This window comes from Amblyomma mixtum, chromosome 9 (genome assembly GCF_055824585.1).
Source record: "Amblyomma mixtum isolate Tamu chromosome 9, ASM5582458v1, whole genome shotgun sequence".
Classification (NCBI taxonomy): Eukaryota; Metazoa; Arthropoda; class Arachnida; order Ixodida; family Ixodidae; genus Amblyomma; species Amblyomma mixtum.
Window position 1 is genome coordinate 37196987 of NC_143020.1, and position 26389 is coordinate 37223375.

Below are 26389 nucleotides of genomic sequence, written 5' to 3' on the forward strand. Positions count from 1 at the left end.
ATAGGGGCTAAGAAAGGACCCCGTTTGGAGTCCCAACCAGGTAGTCTCTTATGCCTTATTCAACGCTTTTTCAGGTGGTGGAAATTTTTGACTTTTCAATCTGTAATGGCTAGCGTTATGGTGGAGGCTGGCAGTTCCGGGGAATTACCTGCCGGTGTACTGTCGCCTATTTTCACTAAAATTTCTGTAAGAAGTGAGCGCGTTTATTGTTTTTTCTTTCGGCTTGGGTGCCTCATCTGTTTGCGCTGTTTTTTCCCTACAGTGAATTTGTAACACCGTTTTCGTTTTTGGACCTGCGCACTTTTTAGTAATGATGCATAGAAAAATAAACGAAATTTTAAAAACTTTCTTCAAAAATTATTTCAAATGGTAAGGCTATTGGCGGCAGAAATCTTTAAAAAGGTGTGTTATTGCGCTGAAACCGGGAAAATTTGCTACATAAATAACGGGGCGCGTAAAATGTTTTTCATGATATGTGGGGATGAAAATTTTGTATGTATTAAATCTCTGCAAAATACATCACAGAAATTCATCTGCTAAGGATTCAGTGCGTCTTTCCTATCTGTATCCAAGCACCCACTGCTGCGATAGGCTTAGCAGTGCCACTCTTCCATTAAAGCTGAGAAGTTAGCATAAATTTTGGAAGTCGTTTTGAAAAGAGATTGGATGTGCAGAGTATGTTTTGCAGTCTTGTTTCTATTTTGTGTTTTATTAAACGCATATAAAATCATACAATTTGTGGCTATGCAGAAGATGCCGCAAACATTTGCATTAGGAGAGAAACATTGTTCTTTATTGCGGATTACAATGTGGCAGTAACGGCTGAAGCAGCATATTGCCGGAGGTCCATTTTGTATTCTTTGATTCAATTCACCGGACGTAGAGCCAGGGCACCAAAAATATAGGTTTCAACTAGCTAACTAAAATACTGCTAAATTGGGACACATTAGCAAGCATGGTCAAACATAATTGCGCTTTTGAAAAAGATTTGGGACAAAACAAGGACGACACAAACACTTGACATTTGACATTAGCAAGCTTTTCGCGTTTCTAGCAATGCCTACCAGCGGACAGATAATTAGGTGTTCCCCCTTTGAAAATGTCATTGTTACCAACGTTCGTCTGTGCCTTATTTACTCCAGTATTTCTGTTGGCTTTTTTCAGTAGAGATTAAGCTCCTTTAGCAGTTTGCAGCGTTCATTGCGATTGAACCTTGACACCTCGGACCCAGTAGCTGTCAACTTAAGGATAAACTGAGAATCCGACGTGAACTTCGGCCATTCGCTTCCTTCGGGTGCAGTCGGAGTCCTGCGAAGCAAACAGAAAATAAATATATTGTCACGTTGTAGTGACGGCAGTCCAGCGGTCAGGAATACACCAGAAATACTTGCAAACGAAGCTCTTTATTTGGGCTGACTTGCGCCCGCAAAAGAACTGACTCACTCGGTGGCGGCGTAAGCAACAAGCACGCTCGTCAATCGTCGAACTACGAATGTACGCCGCTCGCGGCATCGCTCAATTTAAAGCCGGCAAGGAAATTTCCAGATAACAGGACAAGATCATCTACAGTAAACTGGAAAATCCTAGATGCAGCCTTTCATGGCTGCGATCAATCCAGATTAGACTGGTCGCTTCTCGCGTCACGAACAAAAGTGATAACAACCCTTTCATGCAGCCTTGAGCGTGAACGAACAAAAACTACAATGATACGTGGCATTACCCCCCTTCCAAAGAAGCATCGTCTCGATGCTTTAAAATGAAATTAAACACGGAGAATGCTTCGAGAACTTAGAGTCCTTTAGCGTTCCTAATAAGGTGTAAGGGCAGCGGTAAAAGCTTCAAGCCTGGCTGTGTCGTCGTCGTCGTCGGTGTTGTAGTTTTTGTCGTCGTATTTGTCGTCGTAGAAGTCGTCGCCGTCGTAGAGATCGTCGTCGTCGTCGTAGGGGTCGTCGTCGTCGTAGGGGTCGTCGTCGTCGTCGTAGGGGTCGCCGTCGTCGTAGGGGTCGTCGTCGTCGTAGAGGTCGTCGTCTTCGTAGGGGTCGTCGTCTTCGTAGGGGTCGTCGTCTTCGTAGGGGTCGTCGTCTTCGTAGGGGTCGTCGTTGTCGTAGGGGTCGTCGTTGTCGTAGGGTTCGTCGTTGTCGTAGGGTTCGTCGTCGTCGTAGGGGGCATGGTCTTCTGTTTTCGTCGATGGAGGATCTTAGTTCTTGCGCTCAAAAACAACCTCACCTCCAGAGGCTGCTTTATCCAGTTTAACCTTCGGGGGCTGGGGAAGCGTCCACGCACTGCGTAGCCTCGGCTTGGAGATACTTAGCGCGGTGACGATGGCGACGGAGAACGCGATAGGCGGCTCGGCGATGAGTATCCTTCCCGACGCAAAAAAAAATCCTCGATTTCGGCTGGTCGCTGGCCGGGTCGGGGTCGTGGGGCGTCGTAAGGGAACCCTCGGATGCCCATTCTCCTGTATGGGCAGTACCGGAGAATGTGACCGACTTCTCCGCAGTGGTTAAGCATTGTGGGCGGCGCTGGTCGGGTGTTCTCCACTCGACGCATTTCCTCGGCCGTGTACGACGCTCGTAGGACGGGCGAGTTGGGGCGAGAGGGCGGCGCTCCAGCGCAGCTGGCTAAGGGCGATAGGGGCTTGGGTCCCGTCGTCGAGGTACAGGACGGCGCACTGCTGCGGCGTAAGTCATGGCTGGAGGCTCCAGAGGCTGCGTGGTAGACTGGAGTCAGGTCTTCCGGCGAATAACTCAAAGGGCTGGCGTCACGACTTGCAAGGGTTGCCCGTTACCTGGAAGGCCCCCCGGCTCCTCCACCAGATGTCACGTTGTAGTGACGGCAGTCCAGCGGTCAGGAATACACCAGAAATACTTGCAAACGAAGCTCTTTATTTGGGCTGACTTGCGCCCGCAAAAGAACTGACTCACTCGGTGGCGGCGTAAGCAACAAGCACGCTCGTCAATCGTCGAACTACGAATGTACGCCGCTCGCGGCATCGCTCAATTTAAAGCCGGCAAGGAAACTTCCAGATAACAGGACAAGACTGGAAAATCCTAGATGCAGCCTTTCATGGCTGCGATCAATCCAGATTAGTCTGGTCGCTTCTCGCGTCACGAACAAAAGTGATAACAACCCTTTCATGCAGCCTTGAGCGTGAACGAACAAAAACTACAATGATGCGTGGCAATATCAATTAATTTAACAATGTCATAATAATGATTCCTCTAGATTACTGTGGTTCACAAAGGCATCATCAATGATCGTGGAAGTGACGCCGCTAATTATCAGCATTATTAATTAGTGGCGCCGAACACTTTACCAGGGGCTGGACTCAAGGGCTGAATTCCGAACCTACACAACTAGGCTACCTGACAAGGTGGGACAAACGATCACTCATGAGTAGCTGGTTGTGAAGGTTGAAAACGAAAACAAAGGAATGCATAGATTATATGGACGGAAAAAATGAAATGAAAAAAAAATAAAGAACACTACTTATGTTTACAGCAGACCGCGCTAGCAAATCAGATGATTCACTCAGTAACACAGGAAACATACAAAACAGCAATAACTGGTCAGAATCGAGAAGTTTGCTATAGACTTTCACAAGAAATCGACTCTGTCCTTGTGTAAATGAAGGCAAATAACCGGTTTTATTATCAACCACAGTATGAGTGGAGTATCTGGGCGATGACAAGCGCCGGGTAGATTTATATGAACGAACATCTTGTAAACATAAACTGCGACAACAGCCTTCATATCGATAGATGTGCAACATTTTGAGTAAAATTACATTTTGAATATATATGTCGTTTCACAATGACTGGAAACTCCTCATAGACTTCTTTTCCCCTTGAAGTGCCATCGACGGTGAGCTGTTCGGGTTTGGGCGATATATAAAACAGACTTTAATCAACCGTACCCGTACCCTTAAAACAGCCTGCAAAACACCAGTTTGAATAGCTATTCACCAAGAAATCTACAAAGCACAATAATACATGAAGACGATGATGGTTGTGTGCGTCACAAACAACTTCCAGAACTAATTCGCCCTTTTTAGCACTTCTGACAGGTAGTAAGAAGGGAAACGCTAAGGTTCCAAACATCAGAGACCGGTAACTTGCGTCAAAGTCAGAAGGATAAAATAATTTCTGCACATTAGAATGACATGCTGTCTGGTACAGTGAGCCAAACTTCATAGCTTCTTGACAGTTGGCAGTTGAATCAATTTGCAAGTTTAATGGTGCTATATTGAATTCTGCTATTATTCTCCATAAATGTTTCCTTATATGCTCCGCACAAGTGGTTTTCTAGCCACGAAAAGGCTGTTATTAATATTATAGAACGATTAAATCAGATGGCGTTAAACTACCCGTTAAAAACGGGAACATATTATTACGTTAAAGAAATTACTGGAGAGAAGCTATTTTCTGGCGTTCAGCAACACTACACAAAAGCGGTTTTTTTATTAGAAACGAGGCCTACCCAAGGAATGAGGTCAGGTTCCATTCTTTCTGTTTGAAAATACATCTTCAATTAGCAAAACCCTGACGAACTATGCAAGAACTATGCAAGAAGCAGGAATGAGAGAGACCCTAGTGCTTGGTTATCCCCCAGATAATGACAAAATATCCGCTGTCCTTACTTTCATAAAACAGTGTTTTAGGTAACCGTTTCACGCAGCCTGTTGTGAAGGTTACAAGCGAAATTTTTTATAACGTTTCATGCCTGCCCACCCGTTTGGCTCCAAGCTATTGTTAGCTGTTTCTCTTGACTTAAGCACCGAAGAATTACTGTGCTCTATTTGGGGCAATCACGTACTGAATATATTACACGTGAAATCGCAACCCACGCCAATGCTTAACTGGCGGAGCGGTGTCGCAAGTTAAGCAATAACAGGCCTCCCATTATTTGCGTTATATCGCGATACAATCGCGCTGCTGTTCAGGACATTCAAAGTGGCTCAGCGTCCCGAAGAAAAGCGTTTTACAGGAGTTCTTTTTTCGCTGCCTTGATGAAGAATTAGATTACCTGCTGAACAAGCATCATCTCTTGAATTTTACTACGCGTAACAAAAAGTCAATAAAACGCAGGCTGTTTTTTTCCGATAGTGACGAAGTAAGGTAAGAAGTAAGAGTAAAAGTTCATACACACCTTCCCTTGGCAAAGCTACTCCATATGTCTATGATCCTCCTGCTGTAGGGAGCGTCGGCATCGCAGCCTCCTTCCTTATCGAAAGCTCTCCCGAAGACGAGCGGTATGTCGTCGCCGTGCGTCATGCCAAACCAAGCCAGATTCTTGGTGCAGGGGGACACGTAATTCATTTCATAGAAGTGGACTTTCTTTCCAGACTCCGCCGCCGCTGTAGCATTCGCCAACTTGCTCGCGGCATCCACGCTGCCGCAAGTCACATGAGAGTCTCCCTTGGTTTCGGCGAGGGCTTGCCTCAAGGCGTCGTAGTCGAACTCATCAATTTCGGACATGTACAGTTCGTGTAACTTCATAAGTTGTGGAAGCGACAAGTTTGTGTAGAGCCTGCCTAGGTAGTGCAACATTTGAATCTTGTTAATTTTTCTCGGCGGTAGAATCACCGAGAACGACTCTCTAGTCCTGGTGTAAATGGCATTTGTTCCCTCGTTTGCGGTCTGTCCGATCATGACGTCCTTGTCTCCGGAGAACTCAGCATCGCGGGGCTCTACAGGCAAAAACGAATCTCCGAACATTGGCTCAAACTTTCCATATTCAAGGTACACAAATGTCTGCTCGGCGACAGAAAGAAGTGTCGCGTTGATTTTTTGAAGGCAGGGGATAAAGTTCGCCTCGGAACTGCCGTTGTAGCATCCAAATCTGCGAGCGAAGCTACGGGAGTATTTCAACATCTGGGACTTGTCTTTAGCGCGTCCCTTCTTCGTGACTCCGGCGCTCTGGATAATCGCTCGCTTGAAGAGAGCCTTACTTCCTGGTGAAAGGAGGTGAAATCCGGTGGAAATGCCGCCGGCACTCCATCCAAACAAAGTAACTTCCTCGGGGTTACCGCCGAAAGCGTTTATGTTGTCCTGAATCCACTTAAGGGCCAGCGCTTGGTCGTGGAGGCCTTGGTTTCCGGGGGCGGCATCTGTGCCGTCGTACAGGAAACCGAATGACTGCAGCCTGCAAGGTGGCAAAAGTTGTAAGTGAGACGGCATCAAACAAACGTCGTACAGAACAAAGACTTCGCATCTAAAGTGCGAGGAAGAATTCGTTGATGCCTTTATGGGTAAGAACTGAGGGGCGTGTACTTTATTCACTGCCTGAAAGGTATTTGGAAGGATGGGGAGACAACATGAGCATAAAAAAACTTGAAACTTCAGGAGTGCTTTACCAGTGCGTTCTTTATGTGCGCTCCGACGCCGTACGTAAGTTGAAGTCGAACTAAGGGTCGAGGACGCCCAGTGCGCCCATAAGTTAAAACTGTCAGGTGCATGTCCTTTGGGACCGAAGTGCAATCAGGATGTGCTTCGGAAATCATAACAGCCGAAAAAACCGATCGTGAGACAGGCACACAAACACAACTTGATGATTTCATTGAGCAGTGAAGAATACGAAGACTTAAAACAGTCGATATTTTCGATCACACGGCCTGTTTTCTCAACAAGACTTTGCTGCTCGAGTGTTGGCATTCGCTTCAGGAAGTACTTGAAGGAAAGAAACGAAAAAAAAAAAATTCTAACACTGTTGTCTACATTCTCTTTTACTTCCTCGTTCAAGGTTGCGATAGCCTATAATTAGTATCGTTGGCGGTACGGTGCATAAAAAAAATGCTCTGGTTCTTGTACGTCGCTGATAGCAGTCGCATCATTCTTGGCCAGTGTTTCGATAGCCACATTTCGTTTTTTTCTTCGCTTCGGTGCGGGCGGAAAAAGAAAGTAGTAAAATATGCGGACGCGCACGCGGCCGCGCGGCTTACAAGTATTCTACGTTTAGAACGACTATGAGTGTCTGTGGTGAGACCTTTATTCAGCTGATATACCATATTTCCGAATTTCCGTCAACCTGTTTTGAGTTTTCTTCCATTGAAGTGGAAAAAGGAAATCATTTATTGAGAATGAAAGAACAGTTCACAGCATTGATCTAATAATATGTTATGCCTACAATTAATATAAGAGCTATATATCAGGCTTGCTATCTATAACTCTGAATGGAGCTGCATTGTGTAAAAATAAGTAAAAATAGATAGTTGTCCCTTTTTGCCACATATACCCAGTTTATGCTACAGAAAAGCAATATGTACAGTATTTGCGTATGTTGTATCTTAAAAAAAAAAGAAAATTTAGCTATCCATTTCCTTCAAGAGGATTTGTAACTCTATTGTGATATAATAGGTTGCTCCTTCAGAACGTTTGAAATCGTTTTGAAGTGAAGCACACAGGAATAACCGTCAACAATGAAAAAAAAAAGGCAAACGCTAGCTATGGCACTAGTAGGTGTCAAAATTTCGGGCCCAGATGTGTTAAACACGAAAATAGAAAGCCCTTTTGGTGGCCTTGTTGTTTTAAGAAAACATTAATGGCAGTGTATCCAAAGACTGTATATTATTTCTTGAGCACAACTCTGACACCATTTCCGTGGGGTGAATATGAAGACTTAGAATCGTGTACAATGTTTGTAGTCGAAATAGCAGCATTATTCTGGTGTTCTTCAACGACGAACTAAAGAGATGAAAGGGTTCAGTCAGATCAAGTGCTCAAGGACATTTGTTTAGAACAGCGGCCTACCTAAGTTTTCCCTCTCTTAGAATGGGTCTGCTAGTGTGCATGCGAGTTTACAAATTTCTGCCGAAGCGTTAACGGCTCTTTACTTAATTAAAGTAGGTGATCTCAGGTACATGTGGAATTATTTCTGGACCGAGTGCCAGGGTTAATTGTCTACCTTGAAAGAGAATAGCTTTCCGGGAGAAGGAGAGATATATGAACAAAGCGAAGCTATACAGGCATTGGCTGAAAAATGTTGCCTGTCGCTGCAACTCCTTGCTGCTCGGACTTGATGTGATATTTCATTAAAAGAATATATATCTGATGTTTCGCTGTGGAAACAATTTTAAATGAAGAGAGTATTTGGTTCCAAAAAAATTAGTTTTGGCAGGAATAAAACTGCAATCACGCGACCTCGGAGCGCTCGGCGTGCGTAATTTCCGAACGTTTTTGAGCCTTTCATGTTTTGTTTTCTGTTATACGGGGTTGGGAATATCCACCAACGCATTCAATATTTGTTAGTTGCAGAACATGTTGCGTGTATGAAAGCGTTAACAAAACGCTCAAGTAGATGATACAGAGCGGAAAAATTTTACTGTAAACCACCTACCATAAGACTTCACTATTGCGTTAAAACTAAAATTTTCCGCAGTTGTTAAAATATGCTTTTTCAGTTAGAACACCGCTTTTTTTGGGGGGGAGGGGGGGGGGGGGCGGCGCAGCATTCTTAGTAGTGTAGCGCACCGTAATACAGCTAATGCAAGCAATCAGTAAGGTGGTTAACAAGTACTGAGTAATTAACTTCTCATGGAGAACTGTTAGCCTTCTTTTTTAACAAGAGGCGTGTAGACCACCGCCATATACATGACACTTTTTATCATTATAAAACACAGTTACCCACGGTGCTACGGTAAAGCCCATTTTGCATTCATAGCGCCAAAATACACGCGCTTTCGAAAAGCTTGCAAGCCAAGAAAACCCTCCAGTAAACGCAACCAGACAATAATCTTTCGATGCCGTTCTTGTTAATAACGATTCAGTTGAAAGTTAGCTTTCGTCGCGTGTTAACTACTTCTGTGTGTGTTTTTCGCGCGATTTACCACCCAAGTACTTAAATACTGTGCCTTCACAGCTATAACCCAAATACGTGCCAGGAGTAACAGGAAGCATTCTATCTTGCTCTGTCATGTGCGCTTATAACTACAACACACGTATGCGTTGGTTACAACTTGGAAGACAAGGACTTGACTCCGTGAAAACGTTTACCTATATCCAATTGTGACCACAACAACGTTTCCGAGAGCAGCCAAGTTTCCTCCGTCATCTACGGGCATGGCAGCCGAACCCACTTGAAATCCCCCTCCATGAAGCCACGCCATGACAGGAAGCCCCGCAGACACATTCAGCGTTGGGGTCCACACATTCAGGTAGAGGCAGTCTTCGCTGGTTGGCAGACCTGCGTATAGAAAACGGCACGCGATGACGATAACTCTTCGTATGACAGCGTTACTTATGTCTACTACAGAAAGCATAATTTGTTAATTAGTGCTGCCAAACCGACAACCGTGCACCTATACATCACATATTACCGTTCTTAAAACTAGTTCAGTGGTACATATGTCTACTACAGAAAGTATCATTTGTGAACCACTGCTTCCAAACGGACAATTGTGCACCTATACATCACATATTAGAGTTCTTAAAACAAGTTCAGTGGTACATATGTCTACTACAGAAAGCATTATTTGTGAACCACCAGGGGTGCCATACGGACAATTATGTACCTATACATCAAATATTACCGTTCAAGAAACTACCGAAATCTCAAACAAATCACACTCAGAATAATATAAGTGGACGGAAGTGTGCATTATTCAGTTGATTTTACGTAGAATCGCGATTGCGTAACGTGCCTCCTACTGTTCCGCTGCTGTCTGCGCATGCTCACCTTTTCCCTCTACATTGCAGTTTGTAAGCAATAAATAAAAGTTGGTAGTAGCGCATGTCGTCGTCGTGTAAGTTCTTTTTTCTACGTCCCTTGTGTTGTTTGCGGTGATTTTTTCACAAGATGCAGCAACAACTTGCCCTGCCGCATGCTGCGTGGATGAATAACCAGGAACGCATATTTGAATCATGTTTGAATGGGATGGGCAGACCGTATGTCAGAGTTTTGCTAATCATTTGGAAAGCGGAGTGCAATGTTCTTGCGCATATTTTCTTAACAATGTGATTGAACAAGGAAGGCGGTAAATCTCAAGCAGCATTGGAAGTCGCATAGCTATAAACAATAAATGACAGTGATGTAAAGCTTATTACTCTCAATATACACTTTACACTCAGCAAAGCAAGATGTTGAGTGAGCATAATGAAAAAAAATGCCGATTTTTGCGTTATAATCACAAATAATAAATCCAGAACAAAAAAGCGTGATTATGCCCTGGTGTAGCAGAAGTTTCCTTTCAAGTTTACAAAGATGGTGGAGCTGCCTTTTAAGATATAGATGTAAGAAAATATTTTGGGTAAGATGGCTTAGCATGGAATGCCTATGTTATGCGCGTGATCATAAGATAAAATTGTTTTTATGCTAGTTATTTGAGAACGCACCAAAAAATGTCATTGCAAAAAATCCCGCCTAAACCACAGTAACCCAATCGCACGCATTAAAAATCGCACATCCGCAATGAGCAGTTCATTTTTTCCCGACGCCATAGTGCTCTGGAATGGCCTTCCCGACAACGTAATAGCGTGCTCCGATCGCCACCTTTTCCCCGAGAAACTGGCTAATCACTTCTCATAAACATCATTCACACTGCGACACTGAAGTGCCAACTGTTCCCTGTTTTCTGTTTCTTTGTTTATTTCTTGCTTTTAGTTTGTATATTATTGTACTCTTTATGTACCCCGTGTATTTTTCTTTTTTTCTCTGCCATTACCTTCCAACCTATATGTATGCCCCCCTTATGTAAGGCCTCCGTGCCTTTAAAGGGACAAATAATTGAAATGAAATGAAGTAAATAAAACGTCACCGTCATTGGACGCCATTGCCTGCGATATACAGGTAATGACGAGGTCCGGTGGCCAAGCAGCGCATGGTTTGTCACTTGCCACAGACGCTCGACAGCCGTGGTTAGGCCACTGAACATTAGTGACTGCCGCCAAAGGAGCAAATTGACAAGTCAACCAATCGACACAGGGAATACGGCTCCTGGTCGCATTTTCTCGTAGGGGCAGTATTTTTTGCAAAGTTGTGTTTTACTTACAACATAGCAGTCCTTCTTTTTAAGCTTGAACTATTCTCAATCAGCGTACATCGGTACTTTAAGCCGCAAGATGAAGAATCTTCTTTGAAGAAAAAGAATCATAGAGAGGATTGCATCAATACTAGCTGATGTGATACTAAGACAGCGCTTCGCTACTCTCAAATAAAACACTCCTTGCTTGGAAGCAATTTGTATACACGACTGATACTTTTTGGGGTCAGCATTGTGAAGAATCCGCTTATCATGGCTCAATTGCTTTCTAGGATATATCCTATATTGGTGACTGAAATAAGGATGAATTGCAGCCGGTTAGAGCAGTTGATCTTCGCACATTTTGTATCAGTAGCACATGAGAGCGAATGCACCAGAGTTTTGACTACATCATATAGCTACCTACATTACAACCGCAGTGATTCCTTCATCCGTATTGACTTTCCGCGCATTCCATAAGCTATGCACCTAATTTTACGTAGCCTTACAGAGAGAGCTGTTTGTTTAAAATACCGGATACTGAGGGTCCTAAGATTTTTCTTAGTCTCGACCATATCTTGTTTCAAATTTCACAGAAAAGTAAACGTATCCGCACTGTTACAGCTCCTAAATATAACCCGAGAAATATTTGAAACGAAGAACCGTTCTTCAATATCATGCTTCCAGTGAACATCATCATGATCGAGGGACATATTAAGAATATTTGCCTCCTTTTTTTTATCCTATTCATTTTAGAGATATTTTTGCCGTGGGTGTTGCGTGGATATGTCACGAACAATCAGGGTACACCTATAATTACATCTAGTTATATTTATTTACTATTAATTTTCAATACCGGGTACGCTTCGCCGGAGCTTGCGTCTGCCTTGGTAGAAAGAGCGGAAATGGTTTCCTTTCCGCGTTATATAAAGCCGTTGGCAAGCAACAAGCCATTCACTCGTTTTAACCGCATAAGTATTCTTGTGGGCACAAAGCTGACGCCTGTCTAGGCTTTTCGTTTCCTGCGGCATGACAAAATGCAGCACTCAAATGAGTTGCATACTTGATATCATTATAGAAAACGATACATCCTCATCAAGAGTAGAAACCTGCAGGCCGCAGTGCCTTCTCCGTGCATTTACTCAATCGGTTGTAAGGCAGTAAAGAAAGCCATAGAGCAAAAAAGAGAGGGGATGGGGCTTTCAGAAACAGTGCTTTCTTGTAGCTGGAGCAATTGCTAGCCATGAGTTGGGCAAAAAATTGGCAGTATTTTAACATAATTAAATCTAGTAGATGTGCGAAAGCATGTTTAGTCTGGTTGGTTCATGGTGTTTCTTTTTTGGGCCCTCATAACGTCTGGAGACGACATTCGACTCAGGTTATGCTCTGATTGAGGTTAAACTAATCTGATCTCTTCGCGCCTCAGATTCAAGACGGCGATGTACAATGAACAGCGCCGAAGTATGTTGCAGTTTAACAAGAGGCGTGACTGGCTGCGGCGATAGCCTATTGCTCTCGCCGAGCGGCCACAGAATCCGGTCTGTTCGTATCGCGGCTGGTCTTATTTTGTTTTTTGTTTTGTTTTTTTATTTACGTGCACGTAACTAGGAGACAAGATTTTTGGTTGGTGTTGGTGAGCGTATGACTGCTTTCGCAGTAATAATGTGGTAACAGTAAGCGGTGTTGTCTGAAGACTTTTAACAAGGTTGGCATTTTTTTACTAGTTAAATTTTGGCATACTGCTGACGAAATAGGCCGCAATATAGAGCAGCCCTAAAGCTTGATTTAGAATGAAATCATCCCCATAGGATTGCTCGCATGGCGCACACTTTCCCGTTTTCAACGATCAGTAGGTGCTGGAGCAGACTGCACAGACTGCAAATTTGAATGTCATAACAAAAACATGCAGCAGTCCGCATCTCGTACACCTGCCGTAGAGCTAAGCAACATTATGAAACAAGTTACGCTCCGCTGCGACACGACCTCGTGTCATTAGCCTCCGGATGTAGGCGCAGAGAGTTGTTTTTTTCATCATCGCTTTGCCGGCAGCTGCCCTTGGGGTATACAGAGTAGGGTGGCATTTCCGGGGGTTCCCGCTTAGTTGTCGGGAGAAGAGCATGGTTTCATTTAGAAGACATTCTTGTTTGCTGTGTTAGAGCGGTGTGATTCAGCCATCGCACAACTCGCAATAGAGCGGATTTCACTGAAGGCAGCATTAACCTATTGCATATTGGAAGCCGCTTTTTACATTCAACCGAGGAATATTTCGTTTAAGTGCTCTTTTTATTTTGATTTTTTTAAATTTACTTTTGTTGTAATTGACTTCTATTGTTAAAAAAATGCTTGTTACAAATACACTTCATTACTTTTGATGCATTCAGTTTACCACAGAAGCCCCAACGCTTGCATGTATGATACTTAATCGCTTTCTCTCCGGTCCACTCGCATCCCTTTCACAAACAAAAAGCTTGGAGCGAAATGATACGGTTTAGACAAAAACTGCATAACTGCTTTAAAACTTTCACTAAAAAAGAAAAATCTAGGCAATGGCCGATTTTTAACCAGTGAACCTTCCACTTCATCTCGGTAACTTTCTATTGTATTCATATAGCAATTATGATATTCTAGCCGGGTCAGTTACTCCATGAACAGTAGAAATTTGCTTGAGAATCTAATCTTTCAATAAAGAGGGGATAATATATTCCAAGGTTTAAAACTACATTACAGACTAAAATTATTCTTGGTATTCCAAGAAACAAATTACTTTTATTGAGTACATGAAAACACAGAGCAGCAACAACCGAGTACCTTAATCTTCCCTGAAATTCGCAGCTGCGGATCCGTTTTATTCCTGTTGTGGCTCTTTTTTATACGAAATTTCTAGAAGCCCATAAATATGGGCGTACAAATCACTGCGCAAGGTATTGCTCTTGTATATTAGAGGTATGACTCTTGTCCGCAGGACACCTCTTTCATATTTACCGTACACTTTTCTTCTGCTATGAATTGCTTGCCTCTTTAGCGTACACAATTGTAGACGCTGGAAATCTTGCGCGTCGGTATAAAAGGAACGCTTTAGCTTTTGCGAATCCGAGTTTATACTCAAATTGTTTACAATTTTTGTAATTTTTTTCTACTATGCCAATCTTGTATTTTACAAAGACATGCAACGAGCACCTAGAATTATATTAAAAAGGCCTAATGTAAATAATATGCAACGTAAGGAAGAAGCAACTGAGAGCTCACCATAGGGAACCCACAACAGGTTCCTGGGCGCGAATGCGGTGACTTGCATGCACGACGGTGGCGTCTTGGTCGCATCCCGCTCGTTGTCGCCCCACGCCGTCTCGGGTTCGGGCTTCCGATATCGAAGCTCTCCAACAGGCGGCTTGGCGTACGGTACGCCCGTAAAGGCGTACACGGTCTTCTCGTCCGCAGCTACTCGCTTGGACCCGCGTAATTTACCGACAGCAGCATTCACGACCGCCGCTTCCTCATTGTTCGGAACACTCGCGCTGGACGCTGAAATGACCAGGAATGTCAGGGACAACAGACACCCAACACGAAGTACTCGCCCCGCCGTCATCTTGCTGACTACTGCAGCACAGCGGCGCAAGGCACTCAATGCGCCGATGAGTCGAGGAGAGCAACTGCCGAGTGAGTGAGAATATCGTTATCACGCTGCCGGCAAGGTGTCCCGCAGCTGCGGGCAGTGTTGGCGTACACCCCGGTACGTGCAGAGGGCCAGGTTGGGGAAAGGGTGCAGAAGGAGAGAGGGCCAGATCAAATCGCCTCGATTTCCGCACGGCTGACCTCAATACGAGCGCGGACTCGAAGCGCCGCTACCGCTAATCTTGAATACTTGTCGTAAACTTGTTTTGTCGTGTTCGGTGGGTTGTAGACACTCGCGTGCTTGTTTTCGCGTCCTTGATTTTTCTTGCGGGGATCCGCAGTGAAAGCACTCATCCTACTTTCATAGATAACAGCCCCTGGAGAAGAGTCGCATGAAGGCGCTGTTATCGCAAGGAATAAAAACGCTCTCCACAGCGGAAACTTACCACTCTTTGTCACGCAATGGATACAGAGCTTTTACAATCAATATTAACTGCTCGTTTTATGTTTATTTCGAAGGGAAATAAAAAGCGTGATTTTTTGTGGTGGTGGTAGTGGTGAAAACATTTATTAAGAATGAACAGGACGTATGTTTGGATCAGCCCGTAAGGGACAACTCTTTGTCATGCAATGGATACAGAGCTTTTACATTCAATAATAACCCGTTCGTTTTATGTTTATTTCGAAGGGAAGAAAAAAGCGTGATTTTTTGTTGGGCAAACTAGATGAAGCGGCTGCTGTTGACTTTCTTCTTACCGTGAGTTTTTCTTTTGTGCACTTTCTGGCAGCAGCTTCCAGGCGAGTCCTGGACTAAAGGCAACCGACCTTCGTACCAAGCAGATGGACGAAGTCATCTGACAGCCGCAGAAGAAAAGCAAATCTAGAGCCTAATAAAGTTTTTCACTCGCTCACACTCGAGGCTAATTATACAGCAGCTTTTCTAGCCGGTTCTTGACGCGATGACAACAGGCGTCTTTTAGCTATTTATCCTGTAGCCGGCTAATAGCGGCGGGGTAGGTGTAACCGCCAAGTCAATTACCTCGAAAGCGGTGGCCTTCGTGCCATAATTACCAGCGCCGGTAATCTAGAGGAGGCAAAACTGGCAACTGAGGCGCATCTTATTTTATAGGCATTTCTTTTTTTCCCTCAGTATGCAAAGGCTGCCAACCGGGAATAATTTTCCTGCTTAGCGGCTAGACTAGAGGCAAGAAGTGCTTTGACTGTGCGCTCTTTCTAGAATTCTTTTTTTGTTTGATGCTAGGATTATGTTCGACTCTAAGCTCTTGTAGCGCCAGCACACTCATATGACTTAAACAAAACTGAAACTTTCGGTACCCTGTGATACTTCAGTGCCGACTCTCCAGTGACGTTTGCAGCACTGTAAACAGTACTTGTTTTGGATATGTTGAGCCTAAATTCTTGTTTATCTTGCTTTACGAGTTTAATAAACCGGCTTTTATATAACATAGGTTGTGCTGCTTTATTTGATTGTCCACAACTGATTGCTTATTTCTGGGAACATCAACTGAGTTATCGCTGGGATATATAAAAACTTTCGACGCTCAAAAACATACAGAGGCACACATGCACACTACCTCTGGAATATTTGTACACTACTTGACAAAACTTTAAAAAGAGCAAACCCTGCTGCTCAAATGTGGCTATATTTTCACAGAGACCTTGGAAGAGCGAGTTGAAAATTAGAACAGGCTGGCGATGTCCAGCCTCCGTCGATTCTGGCCCAGTGCAGTAAAAACGCTTGTTTAGGAGTCGAACAAAGCCGGCTTCCACGTTTTCCAGTTCCCTAATTTCCCTGCAGCCCCTAGCACTGCTTGCAACGTTAAGTTACAGAGGTATTAACTGTATTGCCTTGCTTTATTCAATATATGCCCGTGTCATATATATGTACAAATTAATTTCTTCGTTTGTTTTTTTTTTGTTCTGGGTGCAAGATATGCAATTGTAATCGACATCAGTAATGGTGGTTCGGTGCTGGACATTGAGTTTCTTACTATTACCTAGAGGGAAAGCTGGCAGCGCTGCACTTCCGCCACCATGGACGCCCAAAGCATCATGGGGCGGTGAGCTACTTGTTGCGGGACAGTCGTAGTTTTTCGGGAACACAGAGTGGTACTACTCAGACGTTTCATTTCAAAAACGTTGTTCGTGTGTGCGCAGACGACTTTCGCGCGACCGCAGTGTGCAAAAACCATAGTAGTGAAAACGCGACGACACACGACGCCAGTAAAAGGTTTTACTCTTCTGAAATGCCATTAAAAACCTCTTAAAATGTCTAAGCAACAACATTTTTTTTGAAAACATATTTACTTTTAAAAGTGCGCCTGTTAATTACGAAATATTAGTTTTTATAGTGTTCATTACTTGGCCAATAGGAGAGCGAGTCGTCTCTTATTTTGGGCAAATTTTGCACCTAAATGCTTTTCTGCTCGTTTGTTGCAATCATTAGACAAGATTTTCAATGTTAGGACGTTTGTAGTTATCAAACAGCTTTATTTCTTGATTATTTTTTGGCCAAAAGTTGCAGTTCCGCAACAAGTAGCTCACCGCCCCATGATGCTTTGGGCGCCCATGGTGGCTGAAGTGGTCTCGAGGGGTCTCCATGCAAACTCCCATAGACGGGCTTCCAGCTTTCCCTCTAGGTAGTAGTAAGAAACTCTATGGTGCTGGAGGTCGGAGCCTTGCTGGGCTTGCTTCGATGAAGAGGAGGCCGAAGACACCTCAAGATGGAGACTGAAGACTTTTATACAAATACTTGCAAGGCGTAAATACGTACAGGTGCCAAACTAATGAGACAATCATCGGCCGGCGCAGTGGACCACCAAAAGTTTAAACTAAAGACTCACCGTCTCATCTACGCAGCCCGGAGTGCCTTGCGCCAGCTAGAGCAAGAGGGGGCACTTTGCCTAGGCGACCTCGGCCTTGTCGGGGCTCCCAAATCCCTCTCTCGCCGCGTTTCTAAAGCCTTCGAAAATAATAAAGGGGGGGGGGGGGGGTCATTTCGTTAGGCATGTTCTAGTGTTCTCTTTAACGGCAAACTCACCAACAGACGTAGTGACGGTCACTGAGGGTTGGGCGTGAACTCAGACCCAGGGTCCTACTAATGAATACAAGTAAGAAAACATTTCTAAACGCTCTTCCTGCATGGGTTTCTCTGTTTTCACTTCGCTGGAGGGTCACTGTCACTGTCCCCCACCCACATAGCATGATGTGGCAGTTATGACGAGGCAGTCTTCGCTAAGCGGTGAGGCGGGGGGAGCATTCCTCGGGCAGGCGGCTGACAGCAGCCACTTTTAGTGACAGTGCCATGCATAGCTACTACTTGCCGACTTGCTTCAGGCGATGACCTCATCGTAGAAGCGTCACCTACCCGCCGGGAAATGTCGTCTGTGGCTTCTGTGCCCTGTGTGCAATTTTGGTTAAGCTCCTGCGGTATGTGTTGACCCAGTCCGCGGCAGAATCGACGGAGTCCAGATTCGAGACTAGAAGTTACTTTTTTCTCTGTCCTTCTAAGAGACAGAGACGCGAATGCGTTTTCTTGGGCGCGGACTTCTCAGAAATTTCGAACCGCGCGGTGGGCGAGGTCTCTAACTAATTGAGCGGTGGCGGGGTGAAGCTAACAAGGCACTAATTGAGGCGCACCTGAGAATATCCTAATACACGCCATCCTTTTCATACGTTCATGCCACGCCCGACATTTGCCTTCCTGTAGGTGGCTATGCTAGCAGCATTTGCTGTTGCAATCCACCGATTAGGAAAGTCATTTACATAGTGCTATTTGTCAGATCAAAGCGGATTCTAGTCATAGAATCCCAGCGGAGCTTGCACTTTTGAGCTGCCGCAAAGAAATCTCAAGATACAAAGCTTGCTTGCATACCTCAATGTTTTCCAGTATGCCGCACATTCGGTTTGTGTATGCCCAATGCAGTATTTGATTTGTAAAGATTTCAATAGCAAACACCAGTAAGTTTCATGCACGTATGGTCAGGATACCTCCGAGGAGATTTTCATTCCTTGTATATACACATCAACTCGTTGTGGCGTGATAAAAACAAGTTTTGAAATAACTCATCTACCTTATAATAAAACCGTATAAAAAACTGAACTTTGTTTTTCGGAAACTTTTCATGTTTTCGTTTACTGTGTTCTCCTTAAATAAAGGATCTTTAGTGTCGTTTAGCTTAGTATTGTGTCTTTAGTTTCACTTGCAACCTAATGCAGGACAAGGTTCTGACCTGAACAAATCCTCTCTTCAATATCCCTTAAAAAATGATTATTAACAAGCCTTAAAATGCAGAAGTTAAGAAATGCAGCGAAAAGAAAATGCAAGCGCACAAATATTTTAGCTTCTAAATATTAGGCTCCATTGCTGGCCATTAAAAGTTTTATGTCACATTATTTGTGATGTTCTAGCAGATGAATCTTGGGGAAAATGTTGCGAGATATTGAAATAGTGTAGCTTAAACAGTGTGCGGTGAAGTGTGACAGAAACTGCAGAAAGCATAAATACATTATTTGAAACATCAAAGGGAGAATTAATTCTTATTTTGTATCCATACTTCTCAAAGTGCGCATATTTTTCTTCAGAAGTGGTGTTTTGTGGGAACCGCGTTTTGGTAAGAGTGGAAGGCCCCTTTGCTACATGCTAGCGTTTAAAAATCTCCTTTGTTGCAGTGGCCATCTCTTTGTTCGGTGGCAACCATGAATTCAGTCTGCTTCTTGCCATTGCATTTCTTATTCTGAGCTTGCAAAATGAATACAGTAAAAGCAAAACTCTAAATTATAATACCAATTTTCTAACATATTGGTGTTCTACTCATTCCTATCTTGAAGCGAAATGTAATGCTGGTTTTTTATTCATCGTCTTTGGCAAGATCTTGTGTAGGTTAGTCCTGCGTATTCTCTGCATGTTTTGTTTGTTGCTTTGAAGAATAACACGTAAAGTCATCTCTTGTTTTTTTCTCAATTCTATACAGTCTAGCCCGTTTATAACGAAGCCACTTATAGCGAAACAGCGGTTATAACGAAGGGATTTCAATTTCCCATTCCCATTTTTGCATTTTCAATACATTTTGGGTCCGGTTTTAACGAAGTAAATAAGAGCGCGTCAGCGGATATAACGAAGAGATTTAATACCAACCGAAAAATAATCTGGCAATCAACCCATTTTTGCGTCCTTGAGGCGATTTTTTCCGCGAAAATAAGAGGAAAATTCCGCTGACGGCGTCCTTTCGTATCGTCGTCGGCTCTCCTGCGGAGTGGAAGGTTCCTTCACTGCATCGCATGGCACGCCGGTCTCGTGTTGCGCCGTCCTTGAACGGCGTCACGGCGTAGAGCGGTAGAGCACGCCGCGCAGGGGAAAAATGTAAAGGCGATTTTCTTCGCAAGCGGAGCCTGGAGGGATGTGAAGTACCTGACCATCGCCCATTGCTTTGAGAAAGCCGGCTTCTCCCGAAGCAGCAGCGCGGAGGCGGCGCCTGCTGGGGACGAAGCTACCGCGATTGACGTCGCTGCAACCGCTGATGCTGCCGCCGCGACGGCCTGCTTGGAGCAGTTTTGGGATTCCGCTAGCGACTTGAACCTTGTGCCTGCGGGTCTAAGCCACATGGACGTCGTTTTCGCCGACGAAGACCTTGTTTCCACCGAGGACTTGACGACTGAAGAAGTTGCCGGGAGTGTCATGGAAGAGACCTTGGCGGAGAGCGCCTCCGACAGCGAATGCGACGATGCTAGTTGTGCCCCTAAGCCGGTCACCTCCGCAGCGGCCATCGCAGCTGTTGACACGCTACGGATGTACCTCGGGAGTCCGGAGTTCGACCAGATGTTTGGTTCGCAGTTGGATGGTATGGAAGCCGCAATCCTGAAGTCCGCACTCGCGAAACGTGTTCAGGGGACGCTGGACGACTTCTTTCAGCGGCAATAAATCGGTATGCCGATGTTTGCATTTTTTTTTGTAGTCCGCATATTACGAAATATCGGATAAAACGAAGTGATTTCCGATTCCCACCGACTTCGTTATAACTGGGCTAGACTGTAGTTATAAATTCAATTTGTCGTCAGAAACATTAGGTTATCTTGAACTTCACAAGATACTTGACTGTTTGACCGACCGAGATCAATCACCCACTAGTGTGCGCCATAAATTATCGGTCAGAAAAACACCTTACATATTGGCCACACTTGATGAGTGGTAAAATGGGCTAGGTTTAAAAATGGAAATGCTGACATTTTTGTTCCCATTCAAAAGCAGCCATCTCGTTCTCATCGACGAGACGTAGGCTGAAGATGCATGACATTTGAGTGTCGCGCCGAGTCAGTACGCAAAATAGGGAACATCTTTATCTTTTCATATTGCACTTTTCACATAATGAATTTTGAAGAACACATTTAAAACAAATACGCAATAGACATTCTTGTTTTTATGGAGCACAAAAAAAGTACTCACAAAGCGGAATCACAAGTTTTTACTGTAATTTTTACTGTACAAAAGTTGACAGGCCAAGGTGTTTTTATTTATTTATTTATTTTCAACGGCACAAATACATACGCAGTACTCAATTGCTTAATGCATGGGGCTTATCGCGTGAATTAGAGAGCAAAAATTACCAAAGATGATGAAAACTTTGAACAACCCGATAGCGAATATGTGTTTGTGAAAGGTTTCCACTTTTGGGTTTATTCTACTAAGAAATGTATCACACAAGACACAAGAGTTTGGCGTTTTATTTTACTCCCAAAAATGCCGGCGTGCTCTCCATTTCCGCTCGCATAATGCGTTTTCTTCAGGCAATATTTCTTCAGGAAATTCTTCAGGAAATTTTCTTCAGGAAACTGAGAACGAGGTTGATGTTTGATGGAAAGAAGATAACGAGGCCTGTGCTATCCGAATAGTAGAAAAAAAAGAGCACCGGTATTTCTACGTGCCTCTTCTTATAAAACATAACGTGCAAGTTATTTTTCTCTATTACTCCCGCAGAAAGCACATAATGGGAAACTGCTACAATCCTCTTCATAGGATCATTTCGGTCGGCTTAGAATTCCGGAAAATAAACTGCGTCACTAAAGTCGCTGACATAAAATTAAGAAATAAGTCTGCCGTACGCACGGGAATCCTCGTCACCGTGTAACATTGTAACCACCGCATAAAAGCAAGCAGTCTAAAAATAGCAAACATCTATTTGTCCTTCAATTCTGCTTCTTTGGATCCGGCAAGAAGGTCGACTAATTGGGGATCTTGGCGCCTATCCACGGTACTCAATTCTCTTCGGGAAAAAATAAAAAAAAATGCGCGGCTGGCACGTGCAACGCCGGGTACGCAGTGAATGCAATAATGTGGAATAATACCGCCGATAAACGCCGTAATTCCGCTGCTTTGGGTGAACACCGCAAAGACGGGACAAAACGAAGGCCACTGAATTGTTAGCCGCTAATTCTGAGCCGGTAGTTCCCGTGGAGCCAATTCCTGCCGAAAGGAAGCAATTTGCGATACCAGAAAGTGCGCTGCGTCCTTTTTATAGCAGATGGAGAATGGATGGATGTGAAGGAAGAAAAACAGACATTTTCCTCCTCTTCCCCAGTTACGGGCGTGGCTGACTCGGCGGCTCACATTGACCAGTTGGCATATGTACGCTTGGCGGAAGAGTACAAGTAAGGTCTGACTTTGACCTTTAAAAAAGTACTCTTCTCTCCCCTTGTTTTCTGCATAATTTGAATTGGTTGTGAAGACTGTACGATGTCTTTACAAAAGGTTACGCACGGAGTGGCTGTGATGCCAAACTAACAGGCGAGCCCGTATTTGAAAACCTTGTGTCCCAAAATGGAGTTACCACAATTCCGCGGCAGGTAGGGCTCGCTTAAGTTATAAATGTGTCAGGTAAATTCGGGAATTATAATTCCGTGCACTCACACAGGGGACTGTGAAAGTGCTTTTCGAGAATAGGAAATCTGACTTTACGGTGGTCGCTATCGCATGCGGCCATTTTTTATGCGCGCAGCTGTTTTCACGCTCATTGGAGCCATCTGGCACAAAGAATGGCCAGGCCGGAGTCGTACACATAATTTGCAAATGGCGCAAGCCTTGCTTGGTGATACCTTGCGGCACATGCACAAGATCCTGAGCTGGTTCCAGCTGCAACCGCAAACGAATTAAAGATAGAAAAGGATAGAGGAAGGCGGCATATTTGATTCCTAATTATATTTGTTACTATCTAGCTTGGGCATACAAGTTAGTGAGATCACAAAGAAATTAATTTGCAAGAAAAGTGCAAATATCAGGATTTGGTCAGCCTTCACATTGCAGAGCTTTGAATACCTATCTGGTATTCTGAGTGGAAAATAACAAAAAGTGTGTGATATCTTCTTGAGCGAATATAATGGTTAGAGATACGCGTTGTCGAGTTTGTTTATAACATAACGGCGTGAGAGCTCTAGACCAATTATATTATACGAAACGAGAGAGGTACTTTCGAACCTTAGATTTTTTCTACGAAATTCGTGAGGTGAAGTTTAATTTTACTTAATTCTTAGAAACCCATGAGGGAGCCAGTCTTTGCGCATTTTCCGAAGATAAATCAAACAGCTCTTTTGTTTACTCTTGCCAGAATTTTTTATTGCGTTTTGTATACGAGCCTCAGACTACGCATTCAATATTACGAAGGAATCTGTTTATAGAACAATGACAAATTAGCTTAGAATTAAGGGGAAAGTTTTGAAGTTTCTTTGATAAGGAGCACAAGTTACTAAATGCGGAGTCGAAAGTATTGTACATGAAGATTTCAGAATAGATGCTTGTTATATTTGCGCAAATAAATTTATATTCAGAGGCCGCGATCCCGGCTGTAGCGGTTGCTTTTGGATGGCGGCATAGTAATGCGCTGCATAGTGTCAGTGTACGTTAAGAAGTCCAGGTGATCGAAATTATCCGTAGCCCTCCACTTCGGCGTCTCTCATAGCCTCTATCGCTTTGGGACGTTAAATCACATAAAAACAAAACCATAACTTGATCAAGTGGTAAAGAGCCATTTCTTTGTGCAACTATGCGGTCTTCCTTGCGTGTGATCGGAAGAAACACGTTTTCGTTAGCATTCAGAACAATGCCCCATTGTTTACAGCATTTAAAGAGAATGTTGCCGGCATAATCAGGTCATTCTGATCTTTCTTATTTGTACCTTATCTGGATCTTTAGCGATCGAATCCATATTTGCGCATGGGATAACCGCGTAAAACAACACCATTCATATACAAACGAAGACCAGGGAGCCTAATATACTAACCATCGGAACACCACCTATTCTACATGGCGGTGACAGATATCGAAGGAAAGTTTCAGTCGAGGAAATCCAATAAAAATATTCTTTCGCTTGAGACAGAAATTTACAATATTCTCGTTTGCTGTCCGTACCAATAACAGCTGAAGACAAGGAACGGCTAAAATAATCTAACCTTTGAACGCAAGCTCGCAATTATAAAAGCTCGCCTTTAAAAGTGCGAAAAGTATGCTGCTAAAAGCTAGTGAAACTGAATTCCTCTTTAAGCAGAGAGGTAAACTTTGCCAAATACAAAAGAAAATCTTACTGCTTAAAAGCGACGAAATTGCCTAACGCAGTATTATTTATTTTGAGTAATTTGAAAATTCAGTTTTTTCGCAGAACTTACACTGCTGAGCTCGTAGGTTTATTGTGAAACAAAGAAAAAGCCCAGCAAGAACGGGAGGAGAGAAACAAAGTTACAGACACAGCGCTGCGTCAGTTACCTTGTTCCCTTCCTAGCAAAGTTGCTTTGTTTCCTTATTCGGTGACCGTTTGGACGTGTATCTCTTTGTCGTACCATGAATAATTTTGCTGAACATTGGCTGTAGTGGGCATGCAGTCTTGAGCTCGAAACTGAGGAAGAAAATTCCGGCATTTTTTTATAGCCACAGAGCAAGAATATCAGCGCACAGTTATTGCGCATAGTATGCACAAAAGAAGACTCCTTTTCGAAGTACTCAAGGCTCCAATTAAGATTTGTCGACAATTTTAACAACTTGGTTAAAAAATACCTAATTAAATTGAAACAGCTGGCGACTAAAGCTTTCTGCCGGCCAAGATTCCCAGAAATGTTTGGATGAAAAAGAATGGTGACGAGGGCAAAAAAAAATTAGATGAAAGCCTAGCTTGACTATACAAAAGAGTACACACTCGGTTCGGTGCTTCATTTTACCAGCGCGATTTGTAACGCTGCAACCGCTGTTAGAACACACAGTTACCGAGAACAAATCGAAATGGGCAACCAGCAGTTTCCCATATGCTCCTTGAAAACGCAGTCTGTGCTTGTATTAAAAGCTCTATAAAACGGCTCAAGTAGCCATAAATATACGCATTTAGATGCCCGATCACACCTACCTCTATAGAATGACATCGATGGAAATGGCACTTGAACCTAGAGGTCTTTGTAGCATCTTGGGGTGTCAGTTACAAAGCGAAATTAAAAACTGAGAGCGAAGGCGCTTAATTCATGCTACAACAAAAGAGTGGCGTGATTATGGCTTGCCTGTCCCTATTGTTTAGCAGCCCCGGCTTCACGGGTGCGGTGTTCCTACCCCTTGCGCCGATGTCTTTTTCGGCATCGCAGGGCCGCACGTTACCATCTCCCCACCATGGGCGCTGTGCCTCGCACTACGCAACATTTTGAATGATATAAAGATCTCCGTGTACGATTATGTCGTTTGCTTATATTTCGCATCAAGAAAACAGTAACATGATTTGTTCAAGTTGAGTGTGAGAACATTTGAGCTCAGGTCTTAAACCTCCAAAAATAGTTCAATACTCCTCATGATATGAATGCCCTTGCATTATAAGGGGTTCTGTTTTCGAGATTAAAGGAACAAGAAAGGCAGTAGTTAATTCACTGAAAGGAAGCGACCAGATTAATCTCTTGAGAATAGTACTCGAACGTAATCGAAAGTTGGACACCTTTTTGGAAAAAAAAAATATTTTACCACTCGCCAAGCGGTTCGCATTGCTCAATAACGGCGCCGAACCAGCAAATATTAAGGATCTTTTGTTCAAGCCCAATGGCTTCAGTCGAACGAAAAACATTAAGGAATGGTACGGGGCACTTCTCTGCGTATACATTCGCTGAGTGTCGAACGGTGCACTTTTTCTCGGCGTAAACATTCGCTGAGTGTCGACCACTTCTCTGGCTTCTATGTGCCGCGGTCCTTGCTACTGTGATTACTTGTTTTTGTCAGATTGCAAGCAACAGATAAGTCTAGTACTGCTCCTACCTGGAAGAGCAGAACGGATGAGTGACACCACAACCTTCAAGCAAGCCTACAGTCTTAAGTGCGCCGCCTGGCCGGAAAAGTGTTTATCGTGATCTCTCTCGATATCTTGGCTGAACAGATGGAGGTAGGATGTTCTGAGCCCATTTCTTACTAAAAGATAGCTGATGAAGACGTGCGGTGACGGCGCCATGCCTTTCATTCCAGTTGCTTTAACAAACAGGAAAAGATAAGAACGCTATCCCTCATTGAGTGTCTTCTTGAGCCCAAGTGCGCGGCTTTTGATTTGAAGGACAGCGATACCCATGTCTCTAAATAAACTTTAGCAAACGAAGCTCTGAAGTGTTCTGAGCGCCACTGCTTCGTTCGATTTCTCCTTGATTTGTCCCATTCCAGGCGATACATCCTCCACTCAAGCGCATTGTAAATAAACGTCCAGAGTATAGATTTCATGTCTGCTGTGCACTTGAGCTGCCGTATCTTGACATCTCTCGGCGGCCTCTAAAGATTGTTAGAATTGTCAATGCAGCTAAGTTACGGTG

At 43.8% G+C, this 26389-nt stretch overlaps 1 protein-coding gene across 1 annotated transcript; it reads right to left on the reverse strand.

Moving 5' to 3' along the window:
* Window positions 1–747: 747 nt before the first annotated feature.
* On the reverse strand, window positions 748–14760 carry LOC149328760 (acetylcholinesterase-like). Its single transcript, XM_089561816.1, has 4 exons — window positions 14201–14760; window positions 8991–9180; window positions 5149–6144; window positions 748–1308 (listed from the first exon to the last, which is right to left on the reverse strand). The coding sequence occupies exons 1-4, from the start codon at window positions 14538–14540 to the stop codon at window positions 1161–1163; spliced, it is 1674 nt and encodes a 557-aa protein (XP_089417942.1). The 5' UTR covers window positions 14541–14760; the 3' UTR covers window positions 748–1160.
* Between the last annotated feature and the right edge of the window lie 11629 nt (window positions 14761–26389).

Bases quoted from the DNA above. Each gene is read 5' to 3' on its own strand.
- LOC149328760 (XM_089561816.1), bottom strand. From the start codon at position 14,540: ATGACGGCGGGGCGAGTACTTCGTGTTGGGTGTCTGTTGTCCCTGACA. The intron at 9,181-14,200 runs GTGAGCTCTCAG...TTCTATACGCAG, and splicing joins CCTGTTGTGGGTTCCCTATG to GTCTGCCAACCAGCGAAGAC. The intron at 6,145-8,990 runs GTAAACGTTTTC...GCCACCTTGCAG, and splicing joins GTGGTCACAATTGGATATAG to GCTGCAGTCATTCGGTTTCC.